This window comes from Mesoplodon densirostris, chromosome 4 (assembly GCF_025265405.1).
Source record: "Mesoplodon densirostris isolate mMesDen1 chromosome 4, mMesDen1 primary haplotype, whole genome shotgun sequence".
NCBI lineage: Eukaryota > Metazoa > Chordata > Mammalia > Artiodactyla > Ziphiidae > Mesoplodon > Mesoplodon densirostris.
In genome coordinates this window covers 14,850,702-14,872,049 of record NC_082664.1, presented here as the reverse complement: position 1 = coordinate 14,872,049, position 21,348 = coordinate 14,850,702, and the positions used below count along the sequence as shown (strand labels likewise).

The 21,348-nt window shown below is 41.5% G+C and overlaps 1 protein-coding gene across 1 annotated transcript in view; it reads right to left on the bottom strand.

The window, feature by feature from the left end:
* NRDE2 (NRDE-2, necessary for RNA interference, domain containing) overlaps positions 1 to 21,348 on the bottom strand; it is a 48,796-nt gene that overhangs the window by 15,830 nt on the left and 11,618 nt on the right. The window contains exons 2-7 of the mRNA XM_060095734.1: positions 16,026 to 16,134; positions 14,774 to 15,010; positions 11,548 to 11,697; positions 5,140 to 5,590; positions 3,965 to 4,370; positions 2,491 to 2,624 (exon numbers count right to left, since the gene is read on the bottom strand). Coding sequence (XP_059951717.1) covers positions 2,491 to 2,624; positions 3,965 to 4,370; positions 5,140 to 5,590; positions 11,548 to 11,697; positions 14,774 to 15,010; positions 16,026 to 16,134 — 1,487 coding nt within the window. The remainder of the gene's footprint in view (positions 1 to 2,490; positions 2,625 to 3,964; positions 4,371 to 5,139; positions 5,591 to 11,547; positions 11,698 to 14,773; positions 15,011 to 16,025; positions 16,135 to 21,348) is intronic.

Here is a 21,348-nt window from a genome sequence, read left to right as displayed (position 1 = left end):
TTTTTTTTTAATAGAATTACAGTTGATTTACAATATTATATTACCAAAGTTTCAACAGGACAGACTGTAAGCTCTAGAGGTCAGGACCACATCTCAATTACAGTAAACCCCCAGCACCTGGCACTGTGCCCAACACAGAGGAGGGACTCAATAAGTGTTTGCTGGGAGACGGCTGAACACGGCTGGCACCCCGTGAACAAACAGGCCTGCAGGGTAAAGCCTGGCCCCTCCCTCAGTCATCTGGCCACCAGGCCTGCAGCGTGTGGGGGCAGTTTGGCGGCAGCAATTCCCTATGGAACAAACGTGAACACTTCCATGAACAGGAAACTGAACATGTCATCACCTGGCAATCAGGACTTTGAAAGTTGGCCAGTAGGGACTTCCCTGGTGGTTCAGTGGTTAAGACTCCACGCTCCCAATGCAGGGGCCTGGGTTCGATCCCTGGTCAGGAGACTAGATCTCACATGCCGCAACTAAGAGATTGCATGCCACAACTAAGGAGCCCGTGAGCTGCAGCTAAAGGAGCTGGCAAGCCGCAACTAAGGAGACCTGGTGCAACCAAATAAATTAAAAAAAAAAAAAAAAAAAGTGAGCCAGTAACCTGTTCAATGAAAGCTTTTGCAAGAAACCTCTCGAAGAAGAACGAGCAGGCTTCAAAGGGCAGGAGCGGCAGGATGACCCAGCCTGAGCCCCCGTCTGCATCCAGGAGAGCCACAGGAGGGCCAGGCCCTGCGCTCCGAGTGCAGGCAGCCACCTCGGCAAGGGGAACCGGGAGGACTACACTCCCTCTTTACAGGATTTGCTCTTATAAAAGGGATGGCAGGGCTTCCCTGGTGGCTCAGTGGTTGAGAGTCCGCCTGCCGATGCAGGGGACACGGGTTCATGCCCCGGTCTGGGAAGATCCCACATGCCGCGGAGCGGCTGGGCCCGTGAGCCGTGGCCGCTGAGCCTGCGCGTCCGGAGCCTGTGCTCCGCGGCGGGAGGGGCCCCAACAGTGAGAGGCCCGCGTACCGCAAAAAAATAAATAAATAAATAAATAAAAGGGATGGCAGAAGCACAGTCAAGGAAAAGAAGGTTTGTTTTTTTAAGTGTGATGAATGGTTATAACCAATTCATTTATTCCACAGAAACACAGACCAGTAATCCCAGACTCTGCCTGTTTTCTGTTGTACCACTCTGTTTATGGTAACAGTGTCTCTCAGTTACAAAGGTATGGAATGTCATTAAATAAAAGCTTCAAAGTTGTCATACACATGCTTTGAAATTACAGACCTCTTATTCACTGGGTGCCCACTACCTTCAGCTCGGTGCCAACAAGCACTGGTCCCTACTGTGTGCTGGGAACATGTATTAAGTAAGTTGAGGTGTGGTCATGCCCTCAAGAGTATTTAAAGCCTCAAGTGCGTGGGCCAGCCCTGGGTGATGCTTCTGTCCTGGGCAGCGCCCCCCAAGCCCATCAGCAACTGCTCCCACCCCAGAGGGTGTCAGCAAAGGGGTGGGGGTGAGGGCAATTTTGATCCTGACCCCCAGCACATACCCCAGGCTCCGCAGAGAGGCTAAGAACCACTTCTGCAGCACAGCACGTTATTCAAACAGCAAAACGTGTCTTAAAATAACTGTGTTATCTGGTTTGTTATACTAATAATCAGTTATACCAATACTAACCAATATTCTTTAACCCAATTTTGTCTAGGAAAAAAAGGTTAAAAATAAGGATGGTAAAAAGTCTTTACAGGCAGTTCATGAAAGCTCCACAAGATGGAGACCATTGCCTGTCACGAAAGACCTTTGAAAGTTCACCATAAATTCAGATGTCCAATCCATCTCTCATCAGACCCTCTTTGCTGAGTAGAAAACTGAGTTTTCTTGAGTGGAAAAAGGGAAAAGAAGGTTTTCTTATTTGGATAGTTCTACGGTAAGTTTTTTCTATTGCTTCACATCACAAATATTGGCAATGTTCCTTCATCTTCTAAATGCCTAACCCCCCCAGCCCTACCCACCCCCAGTCAGGATCGGTGTTGACAAAGCACCAACATGTAATTTCACTTGCAACTCCAGCAAAGATTTTAGGTGGTGGAAAGGTTCACCAGGGGAGAGACACGAGACCCAGATTAGAATCCACAGAGGCAGGAGAGAGGACCACAGTTTAAAGGGCATGACAACTGCCTGCCTGGAGGGCGGGGGCAACTAGCATTTAAACACGGGCAGTAAGTAAGGGAAAGAAAAGGAACACAAGTGAATCTTTGTATTTGGGGAGGTGGAGGGATCGTCTTTCCTCTCTCCATGTTTCACTACTTTCATTATGGAATTTTCCTTGGATTGCCAGAATATGTCTGAGGAACAATCCTCAACAGGACTGATGTAAAGGAGGATATAAATATTTAAAAAATACGACCACCACCTCCCATTATCCACACCCCCCGACGAAAGAGGGAGAGGGGGAGGGAGAGAGATGGAGACGGGGTGGGGGGACTCAAGCAGGACTTGCACCTGTCCTTTGGTAGGCAGGTCTTTCACACTGTCGGGTTTGAAGAAGGTGAAGTCAACCATGGCCTGGAACAGAGAGACGGCCTTCTCGGAGTGACCAGCCTGCCGCAGAAAGTGGCACTGCTGAAGAAAGAGGGCTGCAGGCAGGGAGAGCAAAGGGGAAGAACCCTGGTTAACACCCAAAAAGGGAGAGAACATAACTCCTACAGACATGCAGTTCAACACCCAGAACATCTCTTCCCTGAAATTAGTGACTGTTAATATTTTCAAAGCTGTGGGACATACATGTCCTGATTTTAAAGGACTCAAATAGTACTGCAATGAAAGTACATTCTCATTTTTATGTGAAACTATCACAGAGTTCGAATAGTAACAATAAAATAAGGCAAGAGGATGGTCTGAATATTGGTTATCAAATACTCAAAGCTCATTAATATGAGAAAAATTCTAGGAAAAGGATGGCGTTGTAGATTTTTTATCAGAAAGCAAAGATCTGTACTCAACTGATCACTAGATGGCATTATTCACAAGCAGTTTTCATTGTGTACTCAGTCCGCTGTAAACAAATCAGGGTTCCATGTTTGAAAATTTCAGTTCATTTTAACTGTGGTACAATTCCATCTACTAAATACCATTAAGCTGTTTGAGCCCGTCACAAAGGATATCAAACATGAGACTCTTTAAGTCAGTGGAGTAAATGCTTATTATTTCTAGAGCAATATATTTCTATCTTTAGAAATTAGTAGCACTATTCGATTGCAGGGATTTGATCAAATAAACACCTGCTACATGCCAGACACTGAGCTAGACTCACCATATCTTATCTTAGCTGACGTGCGCAACAATCAGGTAAAGCAGGTATTGTACTATTGCTGCTGAGGGAGAAACTAGAGCTCAAACAGGTTAAGGAACCTATCCAAGGTCACACCAGGACCCATGAAGGGCAAACTCAGGATTCAAGTCAAGAGTGACACTCTCCAGCTCCCGTGCCTCATTACTGGACAAAATTTATATTCTAGTCTCCTTCAGGACCTGCCAAAAATGGCAACAGTATAATAATAGCAAAAACCTACATCTATCAGTGATTTCCAGCCAGTCAGGGCATCCCGCAAACACTAATGCCTCAGACCCTACGCTATAATGGGTCAGCTGAGCAGTGCAGGCATCTCAATAGAGAAGGCCACCAACAGCCAAAGCAGTTAAGAGACTTGACTACATTTACCTGAGTAATAAGTAGAAAAGTTGGAACTTCTAGTCTGGTGATATTTTCCGAACCCTACTGGCTCTAATGCCCCACCACCAAGAAGCTGGAGGGGGAGAACCTGTTATCAAAAGGAGTCATAATATCTTTTTTAAAAATCAGTTTTATCGACTTAGACATTCCTAAAATAAACCGAAAACAAATCTTCATTTTCAACTTAGCCAAAAGAAAGTACAGCTCCTCCCGCCTACGAGGATCTGGTCATCATCTCCTTACCAAACATGGCCTCCTCAGTGCCAGGCAGCTCAGGGTGAGACAAGATGCTGCCGTCCTTAACAGCAGACAAAGTACTCAAGCATTTTCCATAAAGACTCTGAATTTTTGATATGGAAAAGGTGCTAAACTGGCTCTGGCAAAATAAAAGGTATTTCTGCCAAAGGGCTGTATTGTTGGGATGTAAAAATATCAGTTTCTGCCACTCTTTGACCAGAGTGGAGGGCTCCCAGAACTCGGTGCAGAGCTGCAGCTTGGCGAGTTTCAGATCCACGCTGCTCGGGTTGCTTTCCACGGCCCGTTCCAGAATGGCCAGCTTCTTCTCCAGAACCAGCCTCAGGGACCGCTTCTGCTTTTCCTGCTCTCCTTCCTCGATGGCGTACAGGCCCGGACTTCTCATGACCTCGTCCTCAACAACAAAAACACCAATTTACAAATGCAAATGGAAGTGGGGGACCCTCAGGATTTCAAGGCTGCTTGTAGAGTGACTTATAAGGCCCTAACGGTTTCTCACCTCTCAAAATGAATTGTTATTCAGACATGTTTGATCTTGTGTTTAGTTCACCTAATTTACCTATCCACTCTCTGTCATTTTAAACTTAGATTTATGTATCAATAACTAGCATGCAATGTCTTGAAAACCTTTTCTGAAGAGCCAGTTTTACCAATAACACAGCCAAATGTAGGACAAATATGATAATTATATAAGTGGTTCAAAAAGATAAGTGGGACGAAGACAAATCCATGTGTTCCAGAAGGGGAGCACATAGCTCTAACTACGTCATTGCACAGGCAGCCCCTCTTTGCAATTCTGTGCACTTCGCATGTTCTGTTTGTATTTCAGGAACGCCTCCCCCTGCCTGGTTAGCATCTACTGTTCTTTCACGATTCTGTTCAAGTTTCACCATCCGTTGGAAGCCATTTCTTACTCCCTAGTGGCGAGTCACCCCCTCATTCCATCCCCAAATTAGATGTTATAGCATTTATTACCCCAGATGGCATTTATCCTTCCTCACTGGGCTTTTGAGTAAACTCAAGGCAAGGGCTGAATTCTAGTTATCTTTAGAGGCCCGGCACCAGGGTTCCTCCTAGGAGTTCAAAAATCACTGCAGAGTAAATCAGTGCCCCAAATTAAGACCGTTATTCTAAGGTAAGAGAACTGGGACAGCGATACTTACCTGAAAAGCAACAAATGCCATCCACAGCTGAATATCCCGAGGATTCTCCCAAACCCTCCTGTTAAACTCCTCCACCTTGGCCTTGAGAAGCATGTTCTCTCTGTTGGGCTGTGAATCTGGCTGCTTGGATTCTTGCCCTGAAGGACCCCGGCCTTGTAACCACTGCGTGGTGGCTTCATCATAAATCCCCAGAGGGTTCAACCAGGTTGTAACAGGGGAAACCACATCCTCTGCACCCTTCACTGGGATAAATGAGATCGACTCTGATGAGGGAGGTTCAGTTTTACTGCTAATGGCAACTCCGTCAATGTTCATTAATCCCACACTCTTCTTTGTAAAGTAGCGCTCGACATGCTTGTGTGACCGCTTCTTTGCTGTGGAAGTCCCCTCCCAAGATATACACTGTTTCTTAGGGTTAATGCCAAGGCAGGAGTCTCCTTTCCTCTTGTATCTTATATTTGAAAAAGAAAACAAGTTACTGAGAGAACATGTGCCCTGGATCCAAATCACTGAAGACCCAGCAGACACACTCTGTTCTGCAAGTTAACTGCATACATTCAAATTCACCTTCCCTTCAAATTGCTTCTATTTAGAGAAGTACAAGGATTAGCTGTTAACTTTTCCTGCCTGACTTATTCCTCTAACATGACTCTTTGTTTACGTCTCATGAATTTAAGATCACGCCTGTCTTCCAGATCTTAGTAACTTATATTCCCCTGCAGCTTTGTACAGCACTGTCCCATACATTATGTCATCTGAACATCACAATCATGTGTGACAGGCAAGGCGGAAATCATCTCCTCTTTTACACCATTCCTAGATGAGGACGCTGAGACCTCAGGTGACGCTAGGTCATCTGTCTCCTAGACCAGTCCCTTTTTCTCAGTACTGCCCTGTGTCCCTACTTAAGATAACAGAGAGGTCTAAGATTCTTTTTTTAATCCTGAAACAAAGTATGTCAAATAAAATTACATTTGGCTATTTTCTACTCTACAGGAAAAGAGGCTGGGTTCTGAAATGCTTTTATGGATCATGTAGGCGTCCCCAGAGTTAAACACGAGACTACTGAATATGTGCACAAAAGCTAAGGAAAACTGTGCACACTTTTCTGTATGTATGTTATACAAACAACCCAATTTAAAAATGGGCAAAAGATCTGAACAGAAATGTCACAAAAGATATGAATGACCAATAAGCACATAAAGTGGTCAACATCATTAGTCATCAAGGAAAAGCAATTAAAACCACAGTGAGATACAGCACAGGCCCACCAGACAGCTAAAATTAAAAGGACTGACAATACCAAATGTTGGCAAATGATCTGTGGAGTAACCGGGACTCTCATATGCTGTTGGTGGGAATGTAAACTGGTACAATCACTTTGGGAAAAGGTCTGGCAGTTTCTTAAAAAAACTAAACACAGACCTTACCCTATGACCTAGCAATTCTATTCCTAGGTATTTACCCAAGAAAAAGGAAACCACACGTCTACACAAAGAGCTGTGCACAAATGTTCTCAGCAGCTTTATTCCTTACAGCCAAATACTGGAAAAAGTCCAGGTGTCCATCAATAGAAGAATGGATAAACAAATGGTGGTATGGCCATTGATGGAATACTCCCACCAGGAAGAGGAACAAACTACTGATAAATGCCATAGCATGGATGAAACTCAAAAACATTATGCCGAGTGAAAGGAGCCAGATACAATGGAGCACACGCTATATGATTCCATCTATATGAAATTCTAGAATAGACCATACTAATTGATGGTGGAAAAAAATTAGAATGGTAATCTTCTCTAGGGAGGTGGTGTGTGGACTGAGTGGAAAGGAGCCTGGGGAAACTTCTTGGGGTCACAGTAATGTCCTCTATTTTCATAGGTGTCTGGGTTACACAGGTATATGCATTTGTCAAACTCAGCAAATAAAGATGTGGATTATTACACTGTAAGTAAATTTTAAATCAAAAGAAAAAATAAGCAAATCTTGAACTCTAGCCAATGATATGCACATTGAAGTATTTAGGGGGCAGTGTACTGATTTCTGCAGTTTACTTTGAGACGCATCCAAAAATTAAGATGGGTGGGTAGACAGCCGAATGGACACGTATGTGACAAGGCAAGCACAGAGACATTAATGGTAGAACGCAGGGCATGGTTATATGAGTGCTCACTGTAAAATTCTTTCGACTTTGGCTGTATTTTGAAATTTTTTCACAATAAAATGCTGTGGAGAGAAAAAAGCAAGAGAGAGGTGCTGCCATCTTCTGTCAACTCCCAGGGAGCTTCTCTTCCACATCATCCTGGTCCAGCTCCATCACCTCCTCTCCTTCCTCACTGTCAACAGAGACCTGAGAAGCTCTCTGCTTGCCTGTGCCTCCCCCACTGCTCTACTGTGGTGATTCCACTTTGCGGGAATAGTTTCTCTCACACACACGAGTTTTCTCTCAAACCCTTTCTCTTTATCCTCTCTCCCGTTCCTCCTGGATTACCTCTGGATAATCTCTCTCCTTTCCATTTATGAGTCAAACAACTTTAGCAAAGGGGTGATGAGATAAAATAGGCTAAAACAGCTCTATATAAGCCTTTCAACCCCTAAGAAACAAATTTTAAGTTAAAAACTAGTTTTGTTTTCCTTAATTACTATTTTATTTTCACTAAAAATGAACAAGATTTTAGATATTCAATCTCTTAAAAAATGTTTTCTGACTTTAAAACTGCATTTTGTAAAACTGATTTTAATAGCTTCCTTTTATAACAAATTTGATGAAAATGATAAAGGAGAAAAAAGAATGCTACTGGCCTACATTATTAAGTATCAACTTTCAGATAATGTGCATATGCATATATTCATATATATACATACACACATCCTTTTTTAAAATAGCTGATATATAGCTTCAGGCTTTCCTCCCTACTTTTAAGCATTTCCCCATACCATTAGTTTTAGAAAATACAATTTTTATTGGCTTCAAACTGGTTCATTGGAAGAGTGTGTCATAATTTATTTAATCATTTCCCTACTGTTGGATATTTAGGTTCTATACAATTTATCACTTATCACAGAACCTCAATAATTGGACAGAACCTAGGATTAATGCAATAGTTCCCCAAATAAAGGCACTTTCCTATAAAATCCTTACCAAATAATCAGCTAGTCTTCACTTGAATAATTCCAGAGGTAGGGACCCCCACTTTGTTTGGAGGTTCAGTGAATGATATCACATGTATCTAATTTAAATAAATTCAGATACAGGTACTTAGTCACCTCCCCCAAAAAAAAGAGAGAGAGAGAGAAAGAAAGAAAGAGTGAAAGAAATGAAAAGAAAAGAAAAAGGGAAAGGGTTTGGGAAGAGAATATGTTTAAATCAAACACCCAGTTCTGCCCTAAATCCACTCAGTGGGTCTGAGCCCCAGAGTAAGCTGGGCTGAGCAACATGAATTTGCCTTTCCTTTGGCGAATTCAATTCACACATGCCTTCTCAGTGTCTGACTGCCTAGGTCCAAATTCCAACTCCACCATTTACTAGCTGGGTGACCATGATCAAGTTTTAAAAAACAAACAAACAAACAAACTGTGCCTCAGTTTCCTTGTCTGTAAAACAGGGATAATAACAATACCTTATGTCAGAGAATTGCTAGGATGATCAAAAAAGTTTATATATGTAAAGTCCTGGGACTTCCCTGGTGGCGCAGTGGTTAAGAATCCGCCTGCCAATGCAGGGGACATGGGTTCAATCCCTGGTCAGGGAATTAGATCCCACATGCTGCGGAGCAACTAAGCCTGTGTGCCACAACTACTGAGCCTGTGCTCTAGAGCCCACGAGCCACAACTACTGAGCCCACGCACCACAACTGCTGAAGCCCGCACACCTAGAGCCTGTGCTCTGCAATGAGAAGCCACCGCAGTGAGAAGCCTGTGCACCGCAACGAAGGGTAGCCCCCGCTCGCCGCAACTAGAGAAAGCCCACACGCAGCAACGAAGATCCAACACAACCAAAAATAACTAAATAAATAAATAGAAAAAAAATTAAATTATATATGTAAAGTCCTTAGCCATACAGTAAGGACTAGATAAGTTTAAATTATTATTATTATTTCATACAACTTGGCTCCTAAACTTAAGCCAATTATTTCATCTGGTATATAGCCAAAGAAACAATAATCTCTTCCAAAAATGGAGAAAAAACTAGCTGAACTTCACTGACAGATAGTATATTAGTCCTACGGAATTTTCCAAAGGTAATTCTGACTTGTTATACACTAACTTTAGAACCTGACCCTTGCTTACGACAATGCTCCAAAACACACATCATTGCTGGGATGCTCACACTCTTAGATCGCTTTTATGCTGAGCCAGACTTCCACTCACTGGTCCCGGTTCTGCTTCCCAAGTTACACAGAACATTGCCAACCCACCTTCCAAAAGACAGTCCAACAAAGCCTACAAAACGACGACCATATCCTTGACAGGGGCCAAATACCCACAAGCCCTCACCTCATCCTCATGCAATGGCCTTAGCCAAGTGTCTGCTCACCTTCCTCTCAATGCTCTTGGTTTGTCAGTATCCCTCTTAAAAAGTGTGAAAATTCAGTACCTGACACAGTATTCCCACCGTCCCCTGAGCAGCTCAGAGTACCATGGGACCAACACCTTCTCAGACTTGGACACCAACAGTTGTACAGCTATTAATCTGGACAAGACTTGCCTCACTTAAGTTTTAGTAATTTACTAGGAAATCACACCAATGCCCTAAGCCCTTTGTAGTAGTCTCTTTGTAGTTTAGATTAATAAAGTTGTCTTTAATTACTCTTCCTGAGCTCTGGGCCATTGATTAACAGAGGCTCAAGAGCCACTCTCTGTTCATATTTTTTCTTTTTTTCAATCTATTACTAAATAATAACTCTTTCTATTTGCACACCAATTTCTAATTTCATAGCAAATATTTTTGATATTTGAGTGTAAGGCACAGCAGGCGTTACAATTCCCAATTTACAACTGAAGAAATGGAAGCTCAGAGAAGTTAAGAGACTTGCCTGGGATTATATTACTAGTCAACAGCAAAGTCAGAATGAGAACCAGAGCCTTCTGTTTCCCAGCCTAGAAAATGCCCTACCACCCAACCTGTCTCTTCTTTTTTGTGTGTGGACAGTGGAAGAACATCTGAAGTCAGAGAAATCCAGGTTTAAACCCCAACTCTCCTGCTTCCTGGTTGTATGACCTTGAGAAGGTACTTCATCTCTGAGACTCCTTTCCTCGTTGGTAAAATCAGAGTGCCCCCTCCTCATGGAGCAGCTGTGAGGGTCAGACAGGCTAGCATCGGTGAGAGAACACGCACAGGATCATGCTACATACTTCATGCCAATCCAGCATTTGCTGTGTATCCCCACATCTGCGGCATGAAAAACCGCACAGGACTTTAGGGAGCATTAAAATCATTCTAAAAATACACAAATACACTTTAAATATGATAGTCATTTACTCCCTGCCATGAGGTTTTAGTAGACAGTATGGAGATACAAATACGCACCCAAAAAAACTGATATAAACTCATCATAGAGGAAATTTTAGTTGGAGTTGCTTATGTGGTGAGTTACAGTGTCACAATGAGTGACAACATGACTAAAATGTGGAGGTGCAGAAAAGTAATGGGAACTAAACTTTACTTTAAAAACTAATTAGCCCATGAAGAATGATAATGATCTTCAAGGCCTCCTCTTGGCCATATATTCCATGATTCTCTACCTTCAGTTTTCATTACCTATAAGCTGTTTGGGAACAGAGACTGTGTATTATTGTTCTTACAAAGTACTAAGTGTCTAAAGGGTTTATTGAGGATTCAAATATTTTTGATTGACAGATTAGAGGAGAAAAGTTTAAACTCATTACTGAAGCAAATACCATCAGCTATTTTTACGATTATCTGGTGACGTATGTATGCTGGAAACAGTTTGAAAAAGTCATTACCATTTAATGTCATTTTTTAAAATGGCATGTGTGCGTTGCAGGGGGTGGATAAATAAAAGGCTTTTGTAACTTCTAAGAACGGCATATAGATTAGACCAAATGGTTTACGGAGAGTCACAATTATTTCAAGGTATTTTTCGGTTCATTCATTCTACAAATATTCGTTGAACACCTACTATGCCACACACTATGCCAAGCACCATGGCTAAATAAGATTAATCTGACCTGGGTCCTGATCTCAAGGTTTAAAATTTTATTTTAGAATGTGAGATCACTCACCTTCTATCGTATATGCCTACACAAGTTAACAGTGGGTAAAAGTCAACAGAGTCGATGGCGGGGGTGGGGAGGCAAAGAGACGCAGACAGTGCTGAGAGAGCACAGAGGAGAAGGAAGTTCCCTCCCGCCAGGGAAAGCCAGGGAGAGCTATACAATGGATACCTTGCTACATCTCCTCGGTAAAGAGACTTATATTCCCAGTTTGCAGGATCCGGCTTCTTATCTGTTCTGAAGGTTTCTCCCGTCAGAGCCTGAACGTCCTCAAGCCAAACAAAGTGACGTCCAATATCAGCAGTGGCATTATTTTCTTGGCTGTGGGACAAAGGAAGGCGAACAAGAAAAGGGAAGAGGCACTTAGAAATCTCCCAGTTACATATTTCATGTTTCAGAAATGTGAAAGTTACACATTTCAAACTCCGTACAGCATCAAGCACACCTAAGTACATAAAATGTGCACATGCCATAAAAATGGGAAGAGGACTCCTACTCTGGAGAAAGTTTTAAAATACAGAGCAAAAACTGTCAACATTAAGTGACCTTTACCAAGAAATGAAGTCAACTTATCCCAGAAATAGACGTGAAGGATATAGGTGTTTTTTAAAAAAATAATTCATTTAAATGATTATAACTTGATTTTTAAGTATATTTATAAACAAGGTTTTTTCTAAAAAAAAAAAAAAAAAGAGAGAGAGAGAGAAAGATAAGGCTGCCCTAACTTTGCCTAACTTACTTGAAAGTGCTCAGATAATTTATTCCAATTAAAAACAACAACAGCAACAAAGCCACAGTTCTAAATTCTTCAGTCTTGTGTGCTACTGTACAGGCATGGTCTAAGTCTCATTTTTATAGTCTGGGCTCTGTGTAGGGTGTTTTGCCTATACGTCCGGACCTCTATCTAAAGGGCAGAGAGTCCACTATAAGACAAGACCCTTATTTATCCCTTTGAACCAATTTGTGACTTGGCAGACTTTCAGATACAAAGGGAACCAGTTCCCTAGGAGTCAAAGAAGAGGGAGGTTTTTTTCTGGCATCTAACTTCTTTCTTCCTCTAAAGAAAATGAGTTCATAATGCTGCTGACACAAGAAAGTGCCAAAGTAGTCAAAACAGCCATTAAGTGTTGTTACATCTTTGCTTTTTGGCTCTGCCCAGATAGAAATAAAGATTCTAACGGCTTCTAAATCAATTATTGGCTGAATGGTATTTCAGGGACACAAAGTAGCTACTCAATAAATATTTGTTGAATGATGCATCTCGGGTTAAAATACATGGTGATTTTTAACACATTCCCCTCCAGAACAACTGTGGAGGGCTTTCTGATGACAAAAACTGAAAGGGGCAGCAAAGGGAGAGAAAGAGATCGATGCATTCCAGAAAGAAATGGAAAGCCAGTGCGGAGAGGGGGCGGGAAGGGCCAGGCTGCAGACCACCCCTGGGGGGCAACAAGCCCTCATTCCTCCCCTGCTGGGTACTGCGGTCAGGAAGCAGGCTGTGGTCTAGGCTGTGTATGAGGAAGGAAGCGCCTCCCCCTGAAGGTGAAGAAGAGCTCATCCTAGGACACAAAGGTCAGTTATAAGCTGTGACCTCTGGGGAAGCTGTCCCTCCATCACCCTGAAATAGAGTCCCATATGGTATGCAACCCACCCCTCCCTCCAGGCCGCTTTCCTGACATCACGGAAAGACTCTCACAACTCAGTAATATCTTACTCCCTGTCTGTACAGAAACAAACGATTCTTCCAGGTCACCGTCCCAGGAACAGACTGCAGAAGTGAGTAGGGAGAAAGTAAAAGACAAAGACACGAACAATCCACTCTGATCTTAATGGGGATATTCTACAAAATGTCAACAGACTTAAAAATGCTCTCTGGATCAGAAAACTATCAAGAGGCTGTAAAGATCACCGCTGATGTGGTTAAGCAGAGGCTGAAAATAACTACCTTTCAAGTTCTTATGGTCCTTCCTGTACAGTTTCAGGAAATCCTTTAAAACTCATTTTCATCAGCCATAAAAAAGATAAAGATGAGTCTTCAGAACACACAGCAATGAATGTATTTTGCTTTGAAGACATACTAAAAAAGCAACAATATCAATGGTATATTCATCCATTCATTCATGTAACAAAAACGTACTTGAGCGGCCCAGTGCCAACCGCTGGGGGGACTCAAAGGCAAGCAAGGTGGGGTGGTTCCCGCCCACAGAAATTCAGCCAAGTTCGAAACCTTGCTGCTAGACTCCTGTATTCCTTCCTCCTCTAGGGTTACAGGGATAGCACCTGAGACACAGAGAAGGCTAAATAAATCTGGGTCCTCTGAGCCACAGAGGACTACGGCATTCTCCAACACGGATCTGCAGACAGAAGGGTCCCGGAAGACTACGGTGTCTGCCTCTCTGGAGACTACGGGCCGGATTCCAGGCTCACTCCGACCACAGCTCCCACTGACATCAACGGGACTTCTAAGCACACCACAAGAGCAAATAATCCCTGAAGAGTCGCAAAAGTCTTAACAGCACTCAATTTTTTCAAGTATGCCTTGGACAGGACTTAGATTTTCTCTCTTCTAGACCACATGAACAAAGAAAAGAAAAAAGTTAAATGAGGAATAATAATTCAAGTAGTTTCACCACATAACCACCTGTCTCACGCATGGGAAAAGTGCCTCCCTATGTAAGAGGAAGTTAGATTAAGCAGAGAGGAAAAGCACCTGCTCGGGGGTCAACCTGCAGAACACCTGGAACACTATGCTCGGCGTAGACAGCAGAGCAAAACACGAGGAGAAAAAAGGCCCCCAAGGAAAGGAAGTACTGTGGTCATGAGCCATTCTATACCTTTAACACAGTGGTTCTAAACAAATGTGAAATAAGGACAAACGCAATGATTATTTTTAAGTGCTATATTAACCTTAACCTGTGTGTGTGTGTCTGTGTGTGTGTGTGTGTGTGTGTGTTATGCACACAGGGGTTCTGATGTGAGTGAATGAAAGGAAGACATATCAAGAAAGAGAAAGAAGACATTTTTCTTACTCGTTACAAAAGCGTGTAAAGCTAAGTAATGAACTGGCCCATATGCCCACTGTAAGGCACATCTGCCATCTTTCAGAAATCCTGTAGACTTTTTGTCTGAATCAGATTTTGACACAACCATTACTGTGTCTAAATAATATTTCTCAAATAAAATCATGGCCCTATTTTTTTTTAATGAAGTTTTCTTTTCTTATGTTGACCTAATGATAGAGCTCTTTTTGTTTTTTTCCCACTTTACTGAGGTATTTATTGACTCCATTTTGATTGAGTGGCTAAACAGTCATTCAGATGTCTAACTTGTGGCAACGATCAAGGGAGAAAAATTCAAGATTTGAAAAATCATAGGTATTTGAGAATAGAAAACCTACTTTGGTTTCTCTGATTCCTTTTTACTGCTTCTGATGCTTCCGGAAGATCTGTCCTTTTCAGAATCAGTATATGACTCAGATCCACTGCTACTTGACTGCCCACGTTTTCTCTTGGTTTTCTTGTGGTGCTGATGCTTCTTCCTTTTCTTCTTTTTCTCTTTCTTCTTTTTTCTGCTTGTTTGTTTGGGCTTTTTGTTAGTGTCACTTTCATCTGAAGGCTCTGAATTCAGAGGACTCCTGTTTGGGAAAATCAACAATAGAATTATTTTCAAAGGAGAATTAGGGAAATAATATGTAAGCAAGTATGCAAATAAACATATATGCAAAAGGAAATTCTATAAATGCTCACACAGACTTATTATGTGCCCATAGATTATACAGTACCTTCCTGGATTGCAACTCACCTTAAAGATTTAAGAGTTGGACCTAAAATAACATCAGCCGAAGAAATTCTAATCTTTCTAAGATTTCTAAGCTTGTAAACCTATAGTTTCAAAGCTATATATTTTTAATCTACCAGTTATTTTATCAAATACAGTATTTTTTAATGCTATAAAAGGTTTATTTTCAGTCTTACATATTATGCCTGCATATCCTTAATGCCAAAAAAAAAAAAAGGTTTAACTCTGGTCCTTGTTTTTTAAAGTTATAACGAGATCTTCCTCATTACTCCCTCTCATGCATCAACTATTCTCAATTTCTAAAAGCTTCCTACACTTTTAGAGTACATCATATTAATGAGACCACTTGGTCTATATTTGTGAGAGAGCTCATTTCTCAAGCCAGTGATCTATAACAAAATTCTTTCAAAGCTGGGTACAGATGTGTGCCATTTTGCTTTCCCCAAAGTTTTCATGAGGTTTTATCCTATGTTATTACAAAAGCTCCTTCTATTTTTGCATGCAACTTCTATCTTTATGCAACTAAAGAAATACCTGAATTACAATATTCTAAAGGTTACTAATGAGGTTAATAAAGTTACTGAAGAATCACAATGATGCCATTTCCCTTGTGGCCTAATTACTGGCAGTAACTGTGTCATGTACTTGCTACTCCAATGGAAAGGAGAAAAAAAGGATAATCTGTAAGAGTGAGATAAGGGAAAATAGTCAAAGATCACCTCATTACATCAGGTAAAAGGAAGAGTTTTACTTAACTCTTTTATCACAGGGTTTTCTATGAAGCATCATTCAAACTAAGCTATAGACGGTACACTGACAAAGACTAAAAATCCACCTATCAAAAAAACTACCTGGTCAGTAGCAACTCTTCAGAAACAAAGGCTGTGGCCTCTTCAGTTTGTTGGCTCAGAGATGTTATGGTTCCAACACTAAAGCTTGGGTTGCTCAGCCAGTCTAATTCTGCACATGGGCAAAAAGGAGAAAAGATCAATGAAATTAGCTCAATAGGATTTCTAAAGCAGGAAATCCATCTTACCAGCTGACATCTTAATTCACAGCCAACGTCAGCCAGACGTTTTGAACAGTCCACAGAAGCTGAAGGGAATCCATGAAATTGTTATTTCATAGGGCATGGGGCTTTAACACACTCTAAAATATTTAAAGCTGAAATCCTCTTGTGATATCAGGCTGTAGCTTAAGCAAAAGCCATGTAATAAGCATGGCCTAAAATACAACAAGGCTTTATGTATTCCATCCACACTCTAATGAGCATGAACGCTTCCAAAGCATTAGGTTTTAATGACCCTAAATTTGATTTAGACAATTCTGAAAAGTTTAAAAAAATCAAATCATGCATAGAAACCCACCAGGCTTAACATTATTCCAGAAGATTCAGATATTTTTCTTTAAAAAAAAATTCCAATGTTCTATCTTAGTACAGTAACTTAAGCTTTTCCTTATAACAGTACTCTGTGAAAATAAAAACAGAAGGTGTCAACTTTTTAAATTAATGCTAAAATTATATAAGATGTTAATAATGATTATCTCTGGGCAGTGAGGTTAAATATCCAAAATTTTTCTTCTTTCTGCTTATCTATTAATTTCTAACTCTTCTATGATGAACTATTTCTAAATTACTTATTTTCTAACTTTTAGGAGTCTTGGCTGTGAAGGAAAGAAAAAGAATGGTGGCAGAAGGGGGCCCACGGTGGGGTGTGTATTTTGTCCTGCTTTGTTTTAGGATGGGAGGCCAGAGTATAATCACATGCCCAGGAGAAAGGACCCACAAAATGGTTGATATTAGAAGAGAGAAGGGTTAATTACATTTTTTAACAGTTGTACTGGGATATAGATTATATACAAGGTTCACCCATTTAAAGTGGACAAGTCTATGGTTTTTAGTATATTTAGAATTGTGCAACTGCCACTGTAAGAGAATTTTAGAACAGTTTCATCATCCCCAAAAGAAACCCCACACCTATTAGCAGCAACTCCCCATCACCCACCTCCTGCCCTCCGACTCCCACAACCAGCCCTAGGCAACCACAAATCTACTTTCTCTCTCCATAGATCTGCCTATTTTGGACATTTAATATAAACAAGATCATACAATATATGGTCTTTTGTAACTGGCTTCTTTCGCTTGGCATAATGTTTTCAAGGTTCATCCACGCTGTATCATGTATCAGTACTCCATTCGTTTGTATTGCTGAATAATAATTCCATTTTATGGCTATATCACATTTTATCCTTTAACAGTTGAGGGACACTTGGGTTGCTTCCGCTTTGGGGCTACTATAAATAATGTTGCTATGAACATCCAGGTACAAGTTTTTATATGGACATATGTTTTCAGTTATCTTGGGCAGATACCTAGGAGCAGAATTGCTGGGTCATATGGTAAGTCATGTTCAGCATTTTGAGGAACTGTCAGATTGTTTTCCTAACTGGCTGCACCATTTTATACTCCCATTAACAAGGTATGAGGATTCCACTTTCTCCACGTCGCTGCCAGCTTGTTACTCTCTGTCCTTTAGATCACAGTCATCCTACTGGGTAAGCTGTTTTCTCACTGTGGTTCTGATTTCCATTTCCCAGGTGACTAACGATGTCGAGAATCTTTTCATGTGTTTGTGGGCCCTTCATATTTCAATAGAAATAGTTATTCAAATCTCTCCCCCATTTTTTATCTGGGTTGTCTTTTTATTATTGAGTTGTAAGAGTTCTTTATATATTCTGTATTCTAGTCCCTGGTGGTAACTGCATCTTAGTGAAGAGGGGATGTCGGAATGTATGCTCCATGATACAGTACCTTATTTTATTCACTGCTGCATCCCTAGCACTGAGAGCAATGCCTGGCATACATCAGGAGGAGTTTAATAAATATTTGTAGAAAAGAGGGGATAGAGGAAGGAAGGAAAGTTCCTAAAGAGAAAAGGTACATTGAAAAGCACAGGAAAGAGGGAAAGAAGAGAGGGAATCTAGCTTATGAAGGGCTTTACTGTAGGCCAAGCAACAGGTTGAGCACTTAATTTACATCTTTTAATCCTCACAACAACCCTCTATAGGAGGTACCACAGTCTTCATTGTACAGAAGAGGAGACTAAGGCTCAAAGGGATCAAGTAATTTTTAAGGTCATACTTAATAAGAGTTAAAAGAATTCTTCATGCAGTCTTTCTTCTATTGTCTCCTTTTTCCTTCCGTGGGGTTCCCTTCCCTTGGGCCTAATTCCTGGCAAGAGGTATGTGAAAATAGCTCCTGTTGCTCACTGAGATCACAATTATTTTCACAATAATTGGATTCTATCATGAGCAAAGGAAAAGTGGGAAAAAGTGGAACAAACAATATGCAAGGAGAGATGCTCTCAAAGAAGTCCATGATATTTTTACATAAATATCTGGATAGTGAGGAGAGCTTGGAGGAAATGTAAAGAAATAGATACCTTAAAACAACAAAGTGTGTAGCTCTCCAGAGTCCTTCAGAAGGTACAAAAAAAGCTTTTAAAGGATGCATTTAAGGCTTTGCCACATGGGACCACTGTGGGGAGGAAAAACAAGTAGTTTATAAAGAACTAAAACTCTTGGGTTTTGAACTCAAATCATCACTGACCCTCTGAGTGAACTTCATCTCAATCAAATGACCTTTTATAGGAACAAAAGGTATTTTTACCTGATAAGAAGTTGCTGCTGCTTTTGGGGGGGGGTCGGGAGGAAGAGGCTATCATATTAGCAGTAACCATGTGTGGAATATTAAAGTAATAATCATTGGGTGTTAGGCCTAGAAAAATTTGGGAGCTCACCTAGTCCACAGATTTTCAAACTTTCTTAGCCAAGGAACTCACTGTTCAAGCACAATGTTTCAGAGAAGTTCAAAACGCAGAACAGAAGAAGCAGGATGCCCTTGTTGGGGGCTCACAGGGAGGGAGCAGGTCCACAAAGGTTCACTGGAGGACAGCCTGGATACCCTTCCCTCATTTACAGATCAATAGTCGGAGGCTCAAAGAAGTTAAGTCACACACACATCTGAACATGGATCTGGGGTCCTCCATCCAGCCCTCTCTAACCATGCCATGGTGCTAACTCTTCACCACCTCAACTAAGGAGTTGCTTTTCCTAAGTCTCCCTGCAATCGGTACAGGGGGCTACGACAGCAATTTTCACATTGTAATCTCATTATCTGCATGTCAAGTCTTCCCATCATATTCTAAGCCAAAGGCCAACAACTCAAATCCTTACGGGGACCAGATGAGTAATGATTACTATGACACTATCGAGAGTGACAACAGAAAAAAAGAAAACGACAAAAATATTCTTCCAGCCAAACAAATATACCAACCGGTTTACAACTCGTGCATCCAAGTTTCCAGCTTGCCTCCACTCCCACTCCCTTCTTCCCAAACCAAAAGAAACATGAGGGCAGGAGCCATGACTATTCACTCCTGTATTCCCAACTCCTAGCACAGTGCCTTGGTACAAAGTAACTGGAGTCAATAAATATTTGGTGAATAAGTAAAGTGAATGAGGATCTGAATCGTATCTCTGCATCCCTGTACCCCCAGCACCTAATTTACAGAACTGAAAAAATTTGATTGTTAAAAGCATGCCATGGGGCTTCCCTGGTGGCGCAGTGGTTGAGAGTCCGCCTGCCGATGCAGGGGACACAGGTTCGTGCCCCGGTCCGGGAAGATACCACATGCCGCAGAGCGGCTGGGCCCGTGAGCCATGGCCGCTGAGCCTGCGCGTCCGGAGCCTGTGCTCCGCAACGGGAGAGGCCACAACAGTGAGAGGCCCGCATACCGCCAAAAAAAAAAAAAAAAAAAGCATGCCATTATCTAGGTATAAAGTACTACTTTATAATTCTTCCAGTCTTCATTGTAAATTCAGATTTAATCATTAAGGAATGGAATATCTACTATGTGTCCAGGCACAGTTCCAGGCTTTAGAGGCACAGTGGTGAACAAGTCCCTGCTCAAGTGGTGCTTATACTTAATCATAACATTAACTGTTCATGTGATACATCTGCATTCTTAAATTTTAATTACACAGAATCCTGGAAAGTTATCTGAGATCAAAAGATGTTTTATTGGGCTTCCCTGGTGGCGCAGTGGTTGAGGGTCTGCCACAACGTTGAGAGGCCTGCGTACCGCACAAAAAAAAAAAAAAGCTTTATTAATCAGATTGCAAAGTCCTTTTCTACAGTTACTTACATCTTCAAATAATTTACAAATACCAATTATGTATTTAGATAACTGTGCTAATACCAAGCAGGATGTAACACATTACAGAGAAGACTAGCAGGATACCACATGCCTAGGGTTTAAGATAGAGAAGATGACTAGCTAACAAACCTTCTGTCCCGTCAGGTTAGTAAGTAAATCACAGGTTGAAATTTACCTGGAAATTAGCACACCACTATACACATACACACATCTAAGAAAGGAAGAAGAGTGGAAGTATCAGGCAGAAAAACCACTTTAGAACTACTGCCTAACAAAACCAGGCAGGTATCTACAAAAACCACATCATGTGTAATTTTACGGAAAAAAATATAATGTATCATCACTGAATACTTCAAGCTGAAATGCTTTTTGTGATTATATAAGTTTATTATATAATTCTATTTCTCCATCACTAGTGAAAATGCTTTAATTCAATTCCACTATAGATGGAGGGAACAAGGAATTGTCATGAATAGATTTAAATTTTAAAAACAAATTTTGGGAACCTCCCTGGTGGCAGAGTGGTTAAGAATCCACCTGCCAATGCAGGGAACACGGGTTCGATCCCTGGTCCGGGAAGATCCCACATGCCGCGGAGCAACAAAGTCTGTGCGCCACAGCTACTGAGCCTGCGCCCTAGAGCTCACGAGTCACAACTACTGAGCCTGCGTGCCACAACTACTGAAGCCCACACACCTAGAGCCCGTGCTCTGCAACAAGAGAAGCCACCGCAATGAGAAGCCCGTGCACCGCAACGAAGAGTAGCCTCCGCTCACCGCAACTAGAGAAAGCCCGCGCACAGCAACGAAGACCCAACACAGCCAAAAATAAATTTTTTTAAAAATTAAAAAGTTAAAAAAATAAAAACAAATTTTGAACCACAAGTGGATAAAATATCCTTGTTGTACACCCATTCCCCATTGTATTAGGCTTTCCCCTGCTTTTCCAAAGTTCA